Here is an 18,906-nt window from a genome sequence, read left to right on the forward strand (position 1 = left end):
CAAGATCTCGCCTCTCAGTAACCTTTTGCCGCACCAACGAGTTGGATGAGGGAGAGCGCCGATTGACAGGCATTGCTAGTCGAAAGCCGAGTAGAGAGCTTTGCCATTGGTTGGTAGCCTGCTTCTGCGCACTAACCTCCTTTCCTTCCCTCGTTCCTCCAGTCGTGCTCGGTCGCCTCCTTCTCTGTGTCAGTCCGTCAGTCATGGAGCGGCTGCTAGCAGCCGCAGCAGTAGGAAGAGCAACCACCCCACCAGCAGTAGAAGCCCAGGACGTCCAAGCCTTAACAGGAGCGCGAGCAACGAGAAAAGGCTGCGCGCGCCGGGCTCCGCGGTAGCAGCAGCGACGTCTCGCGCCACTGGGCGCAGTGATTGACGGCGCGAGCAAGCCCAGGAATTCTGTCTCGTGCCTGCAGTAGGAGTCACACACAGCCTCTCGCTCTCACTCTTCTCCCCGCCTGCGATGCTCCAGTGAGTGCTTCACTCCTTCCCCTCCCCTTGCGCACGCAGCAGCAGCGGTAGCTGCGCTTGCCGGGCGGGTAGAGCGGCGGGATGAGCCAAGTGTGGCGCGCGGAAGGGCCCTCCCTGGCTGGAGGCGGGCAGCCGTCTTCTTTCCGCAGCTGCCTCTTCTGCCTCTATCCATCTGCGCACCACAGAGGTGCCGGCAGGCAGAGTTGAGCTTCTGTGGACCCATCACCCTTCAATGCACCCTGGCTCCTTCTCGAACTTCCCGTTTTCCCCCGTTCCCACGTTTTTGCTGTGCAAGTGCATTAAAGAGAAAAGGCGGCGACACTTTTTTCTACAGCTCTGCATTATCTGTAAAGTTTGAAGCAAAAAAAGGGCTTTGATCTTTGAAACTTCTTTGTTGGCGATGTGGGGTGGGATAGGGATTGCTGCTGGTGATATGCTATCGATGTGCTCAGTATTTAGAGGCTTTCTCAAATAATTGATATGTCTGTCCTAAGAAGCTTACACACAAATCACCATGTTCTTTGGCAGTTAATAGTGGTTGTTGCATCTACTGTGACACACAAAAGATTGCTGCGCCACTTGTAGTAAGGAAATAATATCATGCACACAACAAATATGGCTATCTCTCTGTGGGGGAGAAGACCCACAGCCAGTTTCTTTGGTTAGACTTCATGGTAGAATTGGAGATATTCCCCTAACTGCATGTGTGTGAATAACTTAAGAGTTTTTTTCTGTTGCCAAATTGCTTGTGGTAGTTGATCATGTTACAGAATTTCCAGGTCCTCAGTTCAGTTTGTAGGTAGCAGACTTCCTTTGCAAATTTAGTCTCAGATGTGGAGAAGGATGTGACATCTTTTCCACTGCTCAGAGTTGGCTGCTTCGTAAAACTTTGCCTCTTTTTCTCCCTGCATTTTGGATCAAAGTGAATGTTAGATCAAGGCAAACCTCAGCTGCTTGCTTTTGGATTTGTCAGAGTCAAAATTAGAAAAATTGGGGGCAATTTCAGTGGGTCTTCAGTCATATTCAGAAATAGCTTATGGGTCATGTTATGAAAATAGAGTTGCTCCAATGGGCCTAATTCTAAATGAAGATAACATAATTTTCCCATTCTTCTTTTATATAAGAACCAGTGCATGCTTTGAAAAGTACATAATGTAGCGATCTTGTAGAAGCGAAGTAGACTTGGTCAGTGTCTGGGTGGCAACAACCTATGAATGTTTCCTTGAGATTTTTGGAGAAAAAGTGGAAGATATATGTAACAAATGAACCAATGTAGCTGAATAAATTATTCTTAGCAGTTCTTATACTCAGAATGTTTTTCTATTCCACATTGCCTCATTAACCTTTTTGACAGTCTCTGTAGTTCTAATTGACACTCGGATTCTATGATGTGCTTTTGTAGCCTATGCATTATGAATCAGGGTAAATAGTGCAGAGTTAATTGCATCTGTTTTGGACCAACAATATGTTAACTGCAGAGAATGACATAATATTGCTGTAATTACTTGCTTATGGTTAAAATAGTGCCTTAAGCATATTCCATATCTGAGTCTCTGCATATAGTAGGAAATCTAAATCACCAACATAAGTTCAGGATTTCAAAATGTCCTCAGTCCTAAAAGCACATCCGTATCTTAAGGCCACTTTGTTAATCTCAGCTGGACTACTGCAGGTTTAGTGTTTTGGAGGTATCTTACAGTGTACATTTTAAAGAATGCACCTAGTACTTCAGAAACATTTGGGTGAACAATGGGAAAGCTTAATCATACTTTCCCACAAGTTTCTAATGTGAAAGTTGTGCATCAAAAAATTGCAATCCTAACCACTTAATGTTGCTGTTATTTCTTAGTGACTCACACCTTCTCCCTTTTCTTTTGGAGGTCATGAAACGTGTACGCTCAGAACAGATTCAGATGGCAGTTTCCTGCTACCTCAAGCGCCGGCAGTATATAGACTCAGAAGGCCCTCCAAAACAAGGACTGCGCCTCTGCCAGTCTGCAGAAGAAATGGCAGCTAATCTAACAGGTAACCAGCAAGATTTCTTTACGAATTCATAGGAACAGAGGAAGACAAGTTCCTATGAAACTTTCTCTTCAGTAGAGTGAAACAGCTGAGTGCTAATTAGAAAGAGACTACGACACAAATAATCATGTGATTCTGTGGCACCCAGGTGCAACACATCTGTGTTCAAAGGCTGAAAAGTAAATACTCAAGGTGGGGATAAAGATTTCCACCATATGGTAATGTGTTAAGCAGAGAGATCAGTCATTACTAACTCTGATACTTAAGACACGGCTGCAGAGAAATATAAAACATGCAACAGGCATGTTGCCATTCCCAAGTGTTCTGAAATTAGTCAGCGAGAACTGTGTGGCTAAACTATTAAATTCAGGAACCCTAAGGAGAACTGTTGTTTTTTGATGAAATGGGACTAAACAATTTAGACCTCCTTTTGAATATCATATCATTAAACTATTAGAGCTAAACAGCGGAGTCAACTTGGTTTCTTTTGTTACATAAAATTTACAGTAAATATCACTCCCCTTCCCCAGTTGTTAGTGTTCATGTACTTGGGCTATACTCAAACTCTCAAATGAACTGGAATATTCTCCTGCTTTATTGTTGGGCTTATCTCTCTCTGTCCCTTTCTTCTCCCCTCCTCTTCAAGATGCAACTGGAAACTCTCCAGTTTAGGAAATTTCCAACCTAATGCCAGTTTCTGGTGGTGTCTGAATGTGTGCCTTTCAATAAGTTAGACTGTTTTTTCCATTACCTGTGATTCTGCAATGGTGTCATTTTGGTTTAGAATCATGGTTACAGGGAAAGAAACAAACTCCAGGTTTGTTAAAAGCAATCATATTTGGACATCACAATAAGTTGGAGTTAGATCAGAGATCCTGGCACTTGCAAAGTGGGACACTGCATGCAAACGTTGGAGGAAAGGAGCGTGTAAGCCCAACAATAAATGAGGCTTGCACTTGTCATGAATGAACCTGGGTTATTTGATGTTGAAATTCAGCCTTATCAGGTCGAATGCTCTTGTGTGTTCCAATAGATGCTTGATTACCAACTATTTCTTTCTGGATAAAAGGCCTACGGAAACTAATCAACACAGTGGAAATGTATGGAAACTAAATGAATTCCTGTGTGAAAATAAAATGGAGGCAGGGAGAGCTGCATCTGGTGTGCTGAAATCTTTGGAGGACAACTGGAATAAACATTTGGTACATGGACAGATCCTACAAGAGGTGCAGGGTGTGCCCATGGCTCTCTCCTCCCCTATTTTATCTGCACAGTCACCTCAGGAGGTAGCTTAGGCTGAAAGAAAGTGGCCCAATGTCATGCAGTGAGTTGCCATAGGAAAGAGGGATTTGATCACTAATTTATTTTATTTTATTTGTATTCCGCCCTCCCTGACGAAGCAGGCTCAACCAAACTAACTTATACAGCACTGAACTGGTCTTCAATTACAGCTCCAAGCATGAGGGAAAGAGCAAATATGCAAAGACAGGGAGAGTGCACAAGTTGAGCAGTGGTGTTATTTAGAACTTTAAGTAAACATGAAAAACAGTGATGCTCCAATTTAGAGGCAGTTTACGGGCTTTAGCATGAGTGAGGCTGGCAATTAGCAGAGTACAAATAACTTAATATTTAAGAGCAATTAGCAGAGTACAAATAACTTAATATTTAAGAGCAAAACTACTAACAGATGTTTAATTCTGATAGTCTGTTACACAGGCCCCTCAGTATAGTGTCTGTGGGTGCCATGACACCCTCCAACACCTTTCCTGGTGCTCACCAAATGTTTTTGAAAAGTGGGTGGGGCTGTGTGGAACTCTTGCCCAGTGGTTGGCTATTTCGGCCATCGAAATAGAGGGGCACCAAAGAAGAGGTACAAGGACTCCTTGAAGAAATCCCTTGGCACCTGTCGCATCAACCATCACCAGTGGTCTGACCTAGCCTCAGATCGCAAAGCATGGAGGCACACTATCCACCAGGCTGTCTCTTCCTTTGAGAACGCACGCATAGCTGGTCTTGAGGACAAAAGGAGATTGAGGAAGAATCGCACTGCTACAGCACCAACCCCAAATCAGACTTTTCCCTGCAGCCACTGTGGCCGGATCTGCCTGTCCCGCATTGGTCTTGTCAGCCACCAGCGAGCCTGCAGCAGACGTGGACTACTGCACCCTTCTTAAATCTTCGGTCGCGAAGTCAAGCCGAGAGAGAGAGAGAGGGGGGGGCTTCTGATTGGCTATGCAGATTTTAAAAAGGTGTTTCTGGGGCAGCTGCCATCACAGTGTTGGTTTTATTCTCTTTCCTCTTTCATACTGTATTTTTTTAAATTGCTCCTCTTTTCCCTGCACTTGGACTTCCTCTATGCATGTGGGGCTCTGCCTGCTGAGGCAGCCATGTTGTGGCTGTGCCCACCACTTTGGATTTCATTTATATGCTCTTCTTTATTCTGAGAGCCAGTTTGGTGTAGTGGTTAAGTGTGTGGACTCTTATCTGGGAGAACTGGGTTTGATTCCCCACTCTTCCACTTACAGATGCTGGAATGGCCTTGGGTTAGCCATAGCTATCACAGGAGTTGTCCTTGAAAGGGCAGCTGCTGTGAGAGCTCTCTCAGCCCCACCCACCTCACAGGATGTCTGTTGTGGAGGAAGAAGATATAGGAGATTGTAAGCCGCTCTGAGTGTCTGATTCAGAAAGGAGGGGTATAAATCTGCAGTGTTCTTCGTCTTTGTATCAGAAGTACACAAGTGCTAAAAAAAAGTACATAGGTGCCCATGGGCATCAAAAGGTTGGGACTGCTGATCTGTTAGATACCTCTTAGCTTTGGTAGCATATGAAGCTTAGACATCAAAATTGTAGCATAAAGGAAGTTAACTTTTGATGCTGCAATGAAATTCAGAAATTTATGCCATTTAATTGTGTAATTTGAGGTAAAGATTTCCAAAATTATTGCAAGATTGGGGATTACTGAGACATCAACCCTGCAGAAACAGATTCTCATATTATGCCTTTGCTTCTTGGCTCTGCAAAGTATTCTCTATTTTTGTGACAGGCATGCTGGAATATTTGGCTGTCCATCCCGTAGGGATTAAGCATGTGTATTTGGGGACATCCTTGGCACATGTGTTTCTCCAAAAAAGTGGTGCACTGACTTCAAATGTATGTTGAGCATATAAATGAAATCCAAAGACAGTGTAACCTTGGCCACTGTTTGTCTTATAGAACTGGTGGATTAAGTGTCTCTGTTGAACACATGTAGTCTTTGTTCATACATCTATAATGAATTGTATTTTACAGAAGTGTTTCTAAAAGGCTAGCTATATGAGAAGACTGATTTTGAGACATAATTCCAATGTCAAACTAGAGGGGTTTTTACCATGCATACAAACTTGATTAATTGTCAGGTTTCCACACTCCTTTGTACAGTGTGTCGAGACTGAAGTCTTTTAACTAACCCCAATTAATAATGATGCTTAAACTGAGGGATTTTTAGCAAACTGAAGTTAGTAACTGGGATTCCTAATGACAGTTTAATTCCTAATGCTAAACATTCTTGTCAATCCATATCGCCATTATAATGCTTTGTGGTGATTTTAAGAAGCCAGCAGTTGATATTGCTTGTCCTAAGTGTGTGTTTGTAGACCTTGAGAACCAGAATAAATAAGAGAAGATGCAGTTTTGGTGTAAATACGAGAAAATGGGAATGATAGATCAGATGGTTTGATAGAGGAAAGAGGCAAAAGACAATGTCATCTGAAAGATTTAGAGATGGTTATTTAAAATGAAGTCTTTATATGGACAGTTTTGTTCACATGTACAAGGTTAGTTTTTAACCTCAGTTTGGAAGTAATTTGTGAATATTTGCCTCAAGGCAGGAGGGGAAATATTTTTCTTTGTGTTACCATCACCCTCTTTGATTTCCTTTATGTCTTTCTTTGTGAAATAAATTGTGTATTGCCAAAAAAAATTAGGGAAAAACCTGAATTCAGTGGGTTATATTCAATATGTAGTTCAAGTTGATTGTAGCAAACTAATCTGTATATTCCCAATGGGTCTCGAATGTTTTCCATTGCTGATGATAGTTGAGTAGCTTTCCTGAAACACATACTTTAGAATACCTTTTTGTGAAATCCCTAGAGTGCCATCTACTCTAGACAAAATAAAGTCTGCCAGAACTTAATTGACAATGAATCTGCTGGTGTTTGTAGAGGAGAAACTGGTGCTAGACTGTGGTAATTGCTTTACTGAGTAATCCTCTGCACAGACTTTAATCTAGAAATGGGGGGGGGGGGTATTCACAACTGTAGAAAAAATACTCAGTCCTTGATTTTACTGAAGAGTTGTATAAAGACTGGATCAATTACTGCTGCTTTGTTTGACTGTTTCACAAGCAGTGATTCTCCACTAAACATAAGAATGATCTTTAAAAAAGCATACTCAGTTGGTTCTTACTAAACATAATGACAAACACCATCATAGATGTTTCCTCCCTCCCACAGCCATGTCCTGGGACCTCAGAAAAGCTTGTGTTCTGAGTCCTGTGGGAAAATGGGATTACCACAAGGGGACAAATGTAATGAGCAGTAGGGAAGAATGCCATCATCTCCCCAAACTTTTGCTGGTAGACTTTCTGTTGGCACAAGAGAGAGATTGAGGTGATATTGTCCAATTCCTCTTCCTCTGTGGGAGCCCTCTGTCCCCATGGCGTTTTGTTCATAGGGTTCCTGTGATTCTCAACATCAGCTTTTCAGAGATTTCTGGGGGAAAGAGGAGATGCTAGATGTTCATGAGTACCATTGTGCTTTGGGTAACTGTCCCATTATGTTTGAGATTGTATCTGGTGATCCAAAGTCTCTGTCAGTGGTGCTTGGTTTGTGATGGCTGTTTCAGACAGAAGTTCTCTCTCCATGGTGCGTATTCAGTTGATGACAGTATGTGCAATCTTGCATTGCATTTTGTAAGTAGCTTCTCAGATTGGCAACTTGCTCACTAATCAGATTCCAGTGTGCAATTAAAATATGGATATTTGAAGGAGATCGGCATATGAAATACCCAACAAGTACAGCAGTATTGCTTGTGGAGTTGAGGTGAACAAATAGCCACTTAGTCATTAAAGAACAAATGGTACAGTTTAATGACATTGAAAATCTTGTATTTGCTCCTTGATCTGTGGGCAGCTCACGTGCTGGATTATTTTTGGTCAAGCTGTTCATGCAATTACTTGGGCTAATTTTGGAGCTGCTTAGTATGTTCATGTTTTGTGTTGTCCTGGGGCTTACTATGTCTTCTTTATTAACCTTTGTTCCCTCAGTTCAATCGGAATCAGGTTGTGCCAACATTGTCTCTGCAGCACCTTGCCTAGCAGAGCCACAACAATATGAAGTACAATTTGGGCGACTGCGCAGCTTTCTTACAGGTGAGTAGCATTTTGAGTAGGTGTATCCAGCTCAGAGTTTGATATGTATGTAAAATTTCACTACTCCCTTCCCTGTTATCCTCTCAGGGTTTTCTTCCATTGTCTGTTCCTACATCATCTTTGGCATTTGTTCTTGAAGGTACATGCCTTCTCAGTGTCCTCTGTGGGGAGACTTTACTGTCTTGCAAAAGCAAGAAAGAAGAAATGAAGCATGCAGCATAATTACTAATTCATATTCTCTCACAAGATAAAGAAAGGGGTTAGTGGGAAAAGAGTTTGAGTGCTGTGGAGAGCAAAGGCAAGGTTCACTTGCTTGCCTTCCGCCTGCAGTTTTTCCACCAATAACTTTTATAGTATGCATGCATTGGCCTGGGAGAAGAAAACACTCCCCTCTTATCCTTGCATGTAAAGCCTATATGCTGTGATACTGCCACAACACTTTTTTTCCCAAACTGGAAAGAATACTACAGAGCTCTCCTAACTATCTTTGTCAAGGGGTACAGTCTGAGTCCTATATAATCCTTCCAGCCAGGAGTTAGCACTTCATTGGGAAGGGGAAAAGAGGGGAATCAGTAAGCAGGTAAGGCAAGTTGTAGGCTTTTCTAGGTTGGAGAAGGAGCCCTACTTAGCAAGAGAAGTTAAAAGGTTGTTTTTATCACCATCTCAGGAAAGAAAGAAAATATTCAGATGGCATCAATTTATCAACAGACTCTGCTGATGATAACGTAAATACAGCCTCTGCAGAATTTTTTTTTTACAACTAGCACATCTGAAATGCTAGCCCATAGTGGCACAATATATGTCATTCTCTGCATAGGGAGGAAAATAGCCCTATGAAGGTGCTGGAATGGGGTAGGGCAGATGTGCAGATTATGGAATAGTGTACCTGAATCAATAAGCCCGTGGGACAGAGTGGTAAAGCTGCAGTACTGCAGTCCAAGCTCTCTGCTCACGACTTGAATTTGATCCTGGCAGAAGCTGGGTTCAGGTAGCTGACTCAAGTTGACTCAGCCTTCCATCCTTCTGAGGTCGGTAAAATGAGTACCCAGCTTGCTGGGGGTAAAGTGTAGATGACGGGGGAAGGCAATGGCAAACCACCCCGTAAAAAGTGTGCCATGAAAACATCATGATGTGACATCACCCTAGAGTCAGAAATGACTGGTGCTTGCGCAGGGGACTACCTTTACCTTTTTGCCTGAATCAGTAATTTATCACATTGTGTTCTTGGAGCTACTACTGGGATTTATTTTGGCCGGTGCTAGACTTTCTGGCGCCCTAGGTGAATCACCCACTAGTGCCCCCCCCATTATTAAAAATATAGGGAAAACTTGAAACTTTTCACATTTTTAATTTACTGATTTTTAATTTTAATTTTTTTAAAAATGTGATATGTTATTTAAAAATTGTGAGAATAAGTGCTTGCTGGCCAAGCCAGGAAGGAGGGTGGCGGGATAGGATGAGGTGGGAGACCAATTTGCACATTGGGGAGAGGAGGGTGACTTGGCTTTGTTGAGGGCAGCTTGGTGATGGGAGAGGACAAGGTGACAGTGGCCAGGAGCCAGAGTAATGTGTCTGGGAGGGGCACCCAGAGGTGCCCCCTAGGCAACTGCCTACTTTGCCTTCTCCCAAAGCACAGCTGGTGGTAGTACTTCTCAAAAGAAACTGTTACTGAAGGCAAATGAGTATATTCCCAGGCCAGAGGCATGTCCTGAAGGGCACCAAATGTAATTAATTGAAAAAACAACATGCTTCCTTCAAAACTGGGTTCATTGAATTCTGAAACTCATCTCGGAAAGAGAGCTCTGTATACAATTAAAAGGTCAATATGGATAGTAGCAGGTAGAAGAGCTTTTATATAAAGTAAGTTTTAGAATGGCTGTGCACCCTTGAGATGTCATGCGGTTTGTGTTTTAGAAGCACTAATCAAAAGGGAGCTTATCTTGTTTCTGTTGCAATCCCTGGAGAAGATGGAATGGCATAACATCTTGTTTCTTTGGCTTTGGTTTTAGAATCAGATTCTCAGCATAGCCATGAAGTGATGCCTCTCCTATATCCCCTTTTTGTCTACCTCCATCTCAACATGGTCCAAAATGGCCTAAAGAGCACAGTGGACAGTTTCTATAGTCGCTTCCATGGTATGTTCTTGCAGAATGTCAGCCAGAAGGATATCATTGAGCAGTTACAGACCACCTTAACTATTCAGGATGTCCTCTCCAACTTCAAACTCCGGGCATTTTTGGACAACAAGTATGTTGTCCACCTTCAAGAAGACAGCTACAACTTCCTCCTTCGCTACCTCCAAAGTGACAACAACAGTGCTCTTTGCAAAGTTCTCTCCTTGCACATTCACTTGGATGTGCAGCCAGCCAAGAGGATGGACTACCAGCTGTATGCTAGTGGTGGTTCATCACGCAGTGAAAGCAACGGCCTGGAGCCTGCTGACATGCCTGCTTCCATCCTGCAGAATGAGGCAGCCTTGGACATACTGCAGGACAGCATCAAAAGAGTCAAAGATGGGCCTCCTTCACTCACCACCATATGCTTCTATGCATTCTATAACACCGAGCAGTTGCTAAACACAGCAGAGATCTCACCAGACAGCAAGCTGCTTGCTGCTGGCTTTGATAATTCATGTGTGAAGCTATGGAGCTTGCGGTCCAAGAAGCTGAAATCTGAGCCTCACCTTGTAGATGTGTCTCGAATCCGTCTGGCTTGTGACATCATGGATGAGGAGGTCTGACTATCTGGTTACCATTGTACATTTGGGAGTGTGGGTGGAGGGCCTAATGGTCATATTGGAATTGTTTACTTTGTGATTATTTGTTCTAGTGAGCCTGTCAAAGACACTCTCACTGGCTCTTTCTTTCCATCCACTAGTCATAGCTGCCCAACTTGGAAAGAAATGGTAAGAATCAATAGGTTGAGCTGAATGAGAATTCAGTTCACCTTTCAGGTCCCTTAGACTTAATTGTGTGGGAATGTGGCAAGTCCTCACTCTGCTCTGCCTGTCCCAGTTAAAACATATTATATTCTCTCCCCATATGTGCTCTGTTGAGCCTTGCACTCAGCAAATAAACATCTTCTGGTGATCCCTGGCCCAAAAGACATCTGACTAGCCTTGGCCCCAGCCTGGTGGAATGAGCTTCTGTGGCAAACTGGGGGTTTGTACCCAGGTCTTCCAGATCATAATAAGAAATTATATAAATCCCTGCTTCTACAGAGGAATGTGAAGTATAAACAGCTGAGACATTTACAGCTTGATCCTATGAACAGTTACTTAAAGTAGCTATAAGTGTGCATAGGAGTGCAGCCTTACCCTTTGATTAAGAATTTTGCAAAAGATAAAATGTTCTGTGCATTCCGATTCTAGCTCTGTTGTTTGAATGTCTTGCTGGAAACATCTGGCTTACTTCATATTGTTCAATATAGGATTACCAGACTTCTTTCCATATTCCTTTTCCAGCCATTCCATACATCCAGTTTGGAGAAAGAAATATACAGGTTTTCTTTTGTTTCTTTTCTTAATGGTTACCTAGAATACTGTTCTGGATCTCTGGTATGCCATTGTATTGTAGAGGCACCCAGATATATTAAAGGTTCCTTTGGGGGTAACTCCCACTACTAGAACCCCTGATGCATGGCAGGTTTTCTTCTTTGAATTTATATTGGAATAGATAAGAGGTAAGTAACTTTGACTCAGTTGGGGATTGGGCAGGTGCAGATAGCTCATCTTGGATTTCTTCTAGCTTCCTGTTGCTGTTAGAATCTGTATATATATGGGGTTTTGAATGGTTTTGGTTTTGGTATAAAGAAGTTTTTGTTTCTTTTTCATAATATGGTTTAATCTAGGCTTCTAAATATACTTGAACATTTTCTACCCATCAACAAGGAGTAATTTTGCTAATTGCAATTACTAATCTTCAATTAAAAAGTCAGATTTTTTCATAATGAAAATACATCCTTTAACATCTTTCTTGGTATTGCAGGCATTTTAAAACAGTGTAGTTTGAGCCCAAGGACTCTGGAAGCTCATAGAGAAACTGAGCAATGGAAGAGGAATTTGTTCTAAGATGTGTAGATGAACAATTTGAAACAATGAGATGCTGCCTATCTATTCTCTCTTCTCTTCTGAAAAATTACTGAAGGGCAAGGGGATGTTTTGTGTTTATCCTCTGAACACTGGACAAGCTTTAAGTGGTGCTTTCACTAGTACATTTCTACTAAATGATTATTGCTCAGTAATTGGGAGCAAAGAACATTTTTTGCCCAATAGTGTTTTCTGGGTGAGACTCAACATTGTTGCCAGTATGGCTGCAATTTAATGGCTACTCAGCTGCAGATTTAATCCAGTGAGCAGATGTTCCAGATGAAGATAAGGAGCATGAAGGATGAGAAGAATGTCAGTCACTCATTGTTTTTCTGAACATTGTTTTCAGTGACTGTCAGAAGTGAACTTGCAGTTCTTGTGGATGTACAGGAAGGCAATTAAGAGTCCATAGCTGGAAAAATAATGCACTATGGGAGGGGGCCATCTTTCTCTTCAAGAGCATCATGTTCAATCTGCTCATCTCCAGTTAAAATTACAAGGTGGTAGGTGACGTGTAACATCTCCACTTGAAACTCTGGAGAGCTGCTGCTAGTCAGAGTAGATAGTACTGACCTTGATAAACTAGTGGTCTAACTCAGTATAAAGTATCTTCACAGATATGTGATAGTAATAATAAATGCCTACCAAATCTTCCACAGAGTTTGTAGAATTCATCCAACAATGCTGACCTTGACATACTAATGGTCTAACTTGAATGTCTGTGTGACAGTAAAGCTGCCATCACTTATTTGAGGTACTTGGAAAACTACTGACGTTGGAGAAAATACAAGGTTCTTAAAGACTACATTTCAGCTGATCTCTTAATTTGTAACCTTGGTGCCTATCTGGCACCTGAAGGGCAACACTGGTCGCAAATGAACTTGTCTGAGCTTTTCAGCCCCTTACTATGGTATCATTTAGGCCTTACTGGTCTGTGTACAGGAGAGGATAATATAAATATAAATAAATATAAATAAATAAAGTAGATGGCAAATATAAATAAGTGAAGTAGATAGAAAGTAAGTTCAATATGTAAAAGAAAACTTTAAACCTAATAAGGAAATGGAAATACTGTATATGTACTATTTGTTTCCTATCAAACCTAAACTTATTTTACTGTTAACAACTTAGCATATAAAATTTTACTATGATATGTGTATGAAACGTAAAGATATAAATGCTCAAGCAAAATTGCAAATGTACTTAGTACTTGAAAGAGAGCTGCAAACTACTTTACTCTGTGCTACCTTTGCGCATTTATGTTAATTTGCTGTCTTGATTGGTAGGAAATAAAAAACCATTAAAAATAAAGATGAATTTGGATTAAAACATTCTCATACATCAAAACAGAACCACCAAAATTTGGATTTCAGCTTAAACACTAAAGAACTGGAGGCTTTTAACTCTTTAATGTATTATCACAAAACATATTGTAACATATTAATTGTTGCCAAAACTATACACATTTAATCAATAAACATATCCTTGACTATATGATGAATATTATTAATCTGTCCCTATCATCAGGGACCTTCTGGCTGATTTAAATGAGGCAGTGGTGTGTGATACATTTGAATATAAAATATCTGCCTTCAAGATACTGAAATGGAATAAACAATCATCATAACTCACAAAATGGCCAACTGGCCATCCCTTATAATATCTATAAATCATTTCATAATCAGCCCCTCCCTGGAGATAATGTCCATGTAACTTCACACTGAAGAATGCTGATGTAAGATGCAGCCATTATTGGGGATAAATCAAAAAGCTTATTCCTAGAATTTAAGAATACATTTTAGATTATCAATATGTATTGGTCTAGCGTTTAATCTTAGAAATAAGTAGTTTCAAAGTATTATTAGGGTTTGTACAATCTTTCGGGCTCAAGTGCCGTGTTCTACTGGAGAAAGTTTTTCTTCCAGACGTTTCGTTCTCAGCTGCGGAGAACATCCTCAGTGGCGTTGCAGCCGAGCAGGCGCTCTGACCTTCTTGGCTGCTGTGCATTGAGTGAGGCCAGGGCTGCTGGAGAGCTGCTATTTCTAGGCTGGGGGGATTATGGTGAAAGGGCAATAGGTTTGTGGATGTGCCCATTGTTTGGTGGGGCTTCCTGGAAGGGTAGTGATAAGGAAACTGGCTGTTGAATGTGACCATTGTTCTGTGTTAATTGCTGGGAGGGTTGGAAGGGGTGTGAAGAAAAGGAAGATGGTTGTTGACTGTGTTGATTGTTCTGTGGAATGTACTGGTTGTTCTGTGAATTTCTGCAATTTATAGTCTGTAGGGTGTTTTGCAGAGCTGGATACCAAGCACAGTCAACAACCATCTTCCTTTTCTTCACACCCCTTCCAACCCTCCTAGCAATTAACACAGAACAATGGTCACATTCAACAGCCAGTTTCCTTATCACTACCCTTCCAGGAAGCCCCACCAAACAATGGGCACATCCACAAACCTATTGCCCTTTTACCACACCCCCTCCAGCCTAGAAATAGCAGCTCTCCAGCAGCCATGGCCTCACTCAATGCACAGCAGCCAAGAAGGTCAGAGCGCCTGCTCCGGCTGCAATGCCACTGAGGATGTTCTCCGCAGCCGAGAACGAAACGTCTGGAAGAAAAACTTTCTCCAGTAGAACACGGCACTTGAGCCTGAAAGATTCTACAAACCCTAATGATGTTACCAGCCATGAAAACCTGAGATCTTTGATAGTTTCAAAGTAGTTCATGCTAGTTGGTTCAATTTCATAGTCCAATAATTGCCATCAGTTTCATATTCCAGTAATCAATTGCCACAAGTTGTGCTGCTTTGTAATAAATAATACCCTCTTCTAACAGATTTCAAGAAAACTCCCAGAGTCATAGAAGCTTTTTGAACACTCATAATATACTCATCTTACTGTGTGTGAAGAGCCTACAGGTTTGTTATAGAGAAGACCATGATATGACACACTTCTCTCCTCCCTGCTCTGGTTGATCAGAAAAAGAAGATAGAGGTGGTATAGTTTCTCCAAGCTCAACAATTTGGCATCATGTAAAAATCTGGAAACAGAAACTTCTTGGAAGTCTCCAGCTGAAGAGTCTTAAGATACATTGAATTGTTCATAACTGTTCCAGAGAAACTCTGGACAAAAAAGTACTTAGGAAGACTAAAGACTGTTCTTTTGAACGCTAGAACCGTGATAACTGCTAACATTCTCAGGTCCTTGTGCATTTGCTAAAAATTAGGCATTCAAAATTCCTATAGAAATCTAAGTTCTTGGGAGTACAGGACATTTTTCTGCAGAGAACTTCAACCAGTTCAGACATCAAATGCGAGGTAACAGGATTACTTTGTTTGGAAGGATGACTTTGTTTGCTGTAGTTCTGACAGCTAGGCTACTGGTCAGAATGAGGCTTTTCTGAAAAATCTTCTCATGTCTCAGCTTGTACTTTGAGAATGGAGACCTAACAAACAAGCATTCTTTAAAAATAGGCATTCACTAAGAAGTTCTATATTCTCCAATGCTCACTGACTTTTGCTTCCCATTGGCTTGTATTGGACTTTTCTGGTTTTGTATATATTGTATTTGTTGATTAGGAATTCAAAGTACACAGTTAACAAGCTGTTTTTAAAAGCACACAATATCTTCTTATAGATATGGAAACTTTATGGGAGATTATGATAAAACAAAGGCAATGTAGATGGGAGTGATTAAATAATCTCACACACTGAAAATACTGGTTTCTGTTGCCATCAATCACTTCTAGGGAAGTGATGTGTCAAAAAATAGTGTGGTAATTTTTGCTCTAAGAAGGCACTAGAAGGGAAAAAAGCAGTAACCAACCAATTTGTTCTAGCTCCTAAAAAGAAAGCTGCTGCTACCTTTGAATTTTTTAATAATTAAAAATACTAGAAAGCATTGTATGGGCAGTACTAGATTACACATCATTCTACACTCTGGCCTCCTGCCTTTCTTAGAGAAATTGCAAGATTTTACCTCTGTGTGCCTTGAACAAATTAAACTCTTTTTTCCCCTCCATTTAGGATGAAGATGATGATAATGTGGGCACAGAACTGAAGATACTCAGAGGGCACTGTGGACCGGTGTATAGCACAAAGTTCTTGTCAGATAGTTCAGGACTTTTGTCCTGTTCTGAAGACACATCCATCAGATACTGGGACCTTGGATGTTTTACAAACACTGTATTGTACCAAGGACATGCCTACCCTATCTGGGATTTGGACATCAGTCCCTGCAGCTTATATTTTGCCAGTGGTTCCCATGACCGCACAGCTAGACTCTGGTCATTTGATCGGACGTACCCACTGCGGATATATGCAGGCCATTTGGCAGACGTGGACTGCATTAAGTTTCACCCCAATTCTAACTACTTGGCAACAGGATCCACGGACAAAACAGTACGTCTGTGGAGTACCCAGCAAGGAAACACCGTACGGTTGTTCACAGGTCACCGTGGCCCTGTGCTGTCACTTGCATTTTCTCCGAATGGTAAGTATTTGGCTTCTGCAGGTGAAGACCAGCGGTTAAAGCTGTGGGACTTGGCCTCTGGCATTCTTTACAAAGAACTGAGAGGACACACAGATAATATCACCAGCCTTACTTTCAGTCCAGACAGTAGCTTGATTGCTTCTGCATCAATGGACAACTCTGTTCGTGTTTGGGACATTCGGAACTCTTATTGCAATGCCCCCATAGATGGCTCCTCCAGTGAGCTAGTTGGTGTATATACTGGACAGATGAATAATGTACTAAGTGTACAGTTCATGGCCTGTAACCTCCTTTTAGTGACTGGAATTGCACAAGAAAATCAAGAACATTAACTTTTTTTGTAAGGGGGGGTTATTAAAAGCCAGAGTCTATTATAAACTGAGATTATATATAATTGACTGTGAAAAATGTCTATCTCTCTCCCATTGGTGGGTGTGTCCAGAATGATGGAAATACTGTACTTGAAGATATTTTGCATTGTTACAAAAAGTCAGAGAAGGGAGGCCAATAGAATTATATTGTCGTTGTATGTTAGTAGTGCAAGGGCAGGAAGCAATGGGGGGAAGCCAATAACCCAGAATATTACACTATAAGGGATAGCCCCAAACCTGGTCTAAACTACCAGATCATCAGCTTGGCATTTGCACTTTGCATATGCACTTAAATATATTCCATTATGGGCACATCCTTCTTTCTGCTAGCAGAAGCTGGTGAGAGTATGTCTATATCAACTGTTCAGCTTAGTTGACTATTTCCCCACTGACTTTTCTGTGGGACCAGAATCTGTGTCATCTTATTGGTTATTCTAAGGGTGTTCCCAAAAATAAATGATATTACAATAATGTTTAGAATAATGTTGGGGCAGGCTTCCAGCTTGCTTTCAATTCTTTAATTATAAAAAGGCGATTTGAATGTGACCATAGCCTATCTCTGTGAAGAGATACAATTTGGATTTGATTATTAATGCTGGCTATAATATTTGTAGCTGTTGATAGATGGGAAGTTTGGGATTTTTCCAAATCTGGTTGCACTGTGACAGTAATACAAAATAGTAGATGATTAACCTGGAAGAAAGAAATAGCTCTCTTGTTGAACTGAGCTTAAAAAAAAACACCTGAGTTTATAAAAGCATGTTTGGACTCTGAATAGAAAAGGGCACAGTTTACCTCACCAGAAATACTGTCTGCAAATGATAAATGTGCCCAGAAGATGGGGGGGGGGGGGAATGTTTCTAAATTATTGTGAAAAGGTATGGGTCTGCCAATTTCTGATGTTTTCCACTGAATAATGAAATATGTTTCATGAATTGTTCATTCAAGAGTGTGAGCATGCAAAATGAAAGGGCTGGGGGTGGGTGGGGAAAGCAAACTTTAATTTTGTCATTTATAGAGAAGATTGAATATTTCTGCTTTCAGGAAAGAGATTTTGTATTTTTGTTTTTCTATTAAAGCATTTAGTTTAAAGGAAGGTTTGGCATGCATCTCTGTTTGGAACTGAGTGGGGAGACAAAAGTCTTTTGTCTCCGTGTATTGCTTTGAACCAGGGAGAAAAGCTTGTCTGCATGCACAAGGTGGAAAAGTTACTGATGCTGTCAGGCGTCAACCTTTATGAAAGCACTGTCTGCATACACAAGCAGAATGCAGATAATAAATCAAAGCAGGATTCATAGAGTTCTCAGGGAAGCAGTACACTGACAGTATCATGTTTAATATTACAACCAGATATTTCAGGCATTTTCTGTAATTGCTATAAGTCAAATTAGTGCCTGAAAAGCACCAGCTCACTTGTCTAAAGCTACCAGCAAAGCCCATGGGCAAAGTAATTATTTGAGCCTGCATATATCCAGTCCAAACTGAACATTCCTTGTTGGTGTACAGGGAATTCAGTGTGAACATGCCTATAAAATAAACACACTTCTGAGTATGGGAAACCATAACCAGCCAATTTCTTTATTTTTTCTTCATTTTATTGCATTTCTATCCCGCCCTCCCTGCAAGCAAGCTAAGGGCAGGTTCCTTCATAAACCACACAATAAAAACCATCAAGTAACTAAAATGCATCTTAAATAATCAGAATATCTGCATTAAAACTAACCAGTGCCTCAATAGGTATCCATCCAATAGGTATCCATCTGTCACAGGAGGGGAGGCCCAGGTCTTTTTTTGTAGGAAAAAGCCCAGCAGGAACTTATTTGCATGTTAAGCCACACCCCTTGACATCACCATTTTTTCACACAGGGCTTTTTTGTAGAAAAAGCCTAGGAGGAGCAAATTTGTATATTAGGCGACATTCCCATGGCACCAAGGCAGCCAAAATTGCGTTCCTGCTAAAAAAAAAAAAGAACCCAGGGAGCCCAGATATAAGGTGCTGCCTCAACTAGAGAAGAGCTCAGTCTTCAAGCCCTGTGGAACTGTAATAGGTTCTGCAGGACCCTGA

The 18,906-nt window shown here is 41.3% G+C and overlaps 1 protein-coding gene across 1 annotated transcript; it reads left to right on the forward strand.

The window, feature by feature from the left end:
- The first annotated feature begins 28 nt into the window (after positions 1 to 28).
- TAF5L (TATA-box binding protein associated factor 5 like) lies at positions 29 to 17,937 on the forward strand. Its single transcript, XM_060242848.1, has 5 exons — positions 29 to 468; positions 2,349 to 2,493; positions 7,793 to 7,897; positions 9,907 to 10,631; positions 16,005 to 17,937. Exons 2-5 carry the CDS (start codon positions 2,352 to 2,354, stop codon positions 16,800 to 16,802), a joined length of 1,770 nt encoding a protein of 589 aa, XP_060098831.1. The 5' UTR covers positions 29 to 468; positions 2,349 to 2,351; the 3' UTR covers positions 16,803 to 17,937.
- Positions 17,938 to 18,906: the final 969 nt, after the last annotated feature.

The sequence above is a fragment of the Heteronotia binoei genome, chromosome 1 (assembly GCF_032191835.1).
Source record: "Heteronotia binoei isolate CCM8104 ecotype False Entrance Well chromosome 1, APGP_CSIRO_Hbin_v1, whole genome shotgun sequence".
Taxonomy (NCBI): domain Eukaryota; kingdom Metazoa; phylum Chordata; class Lepidosauria; order Squamata; family Gekkonidae; genus Heteronotia; species Heteronotia binoei.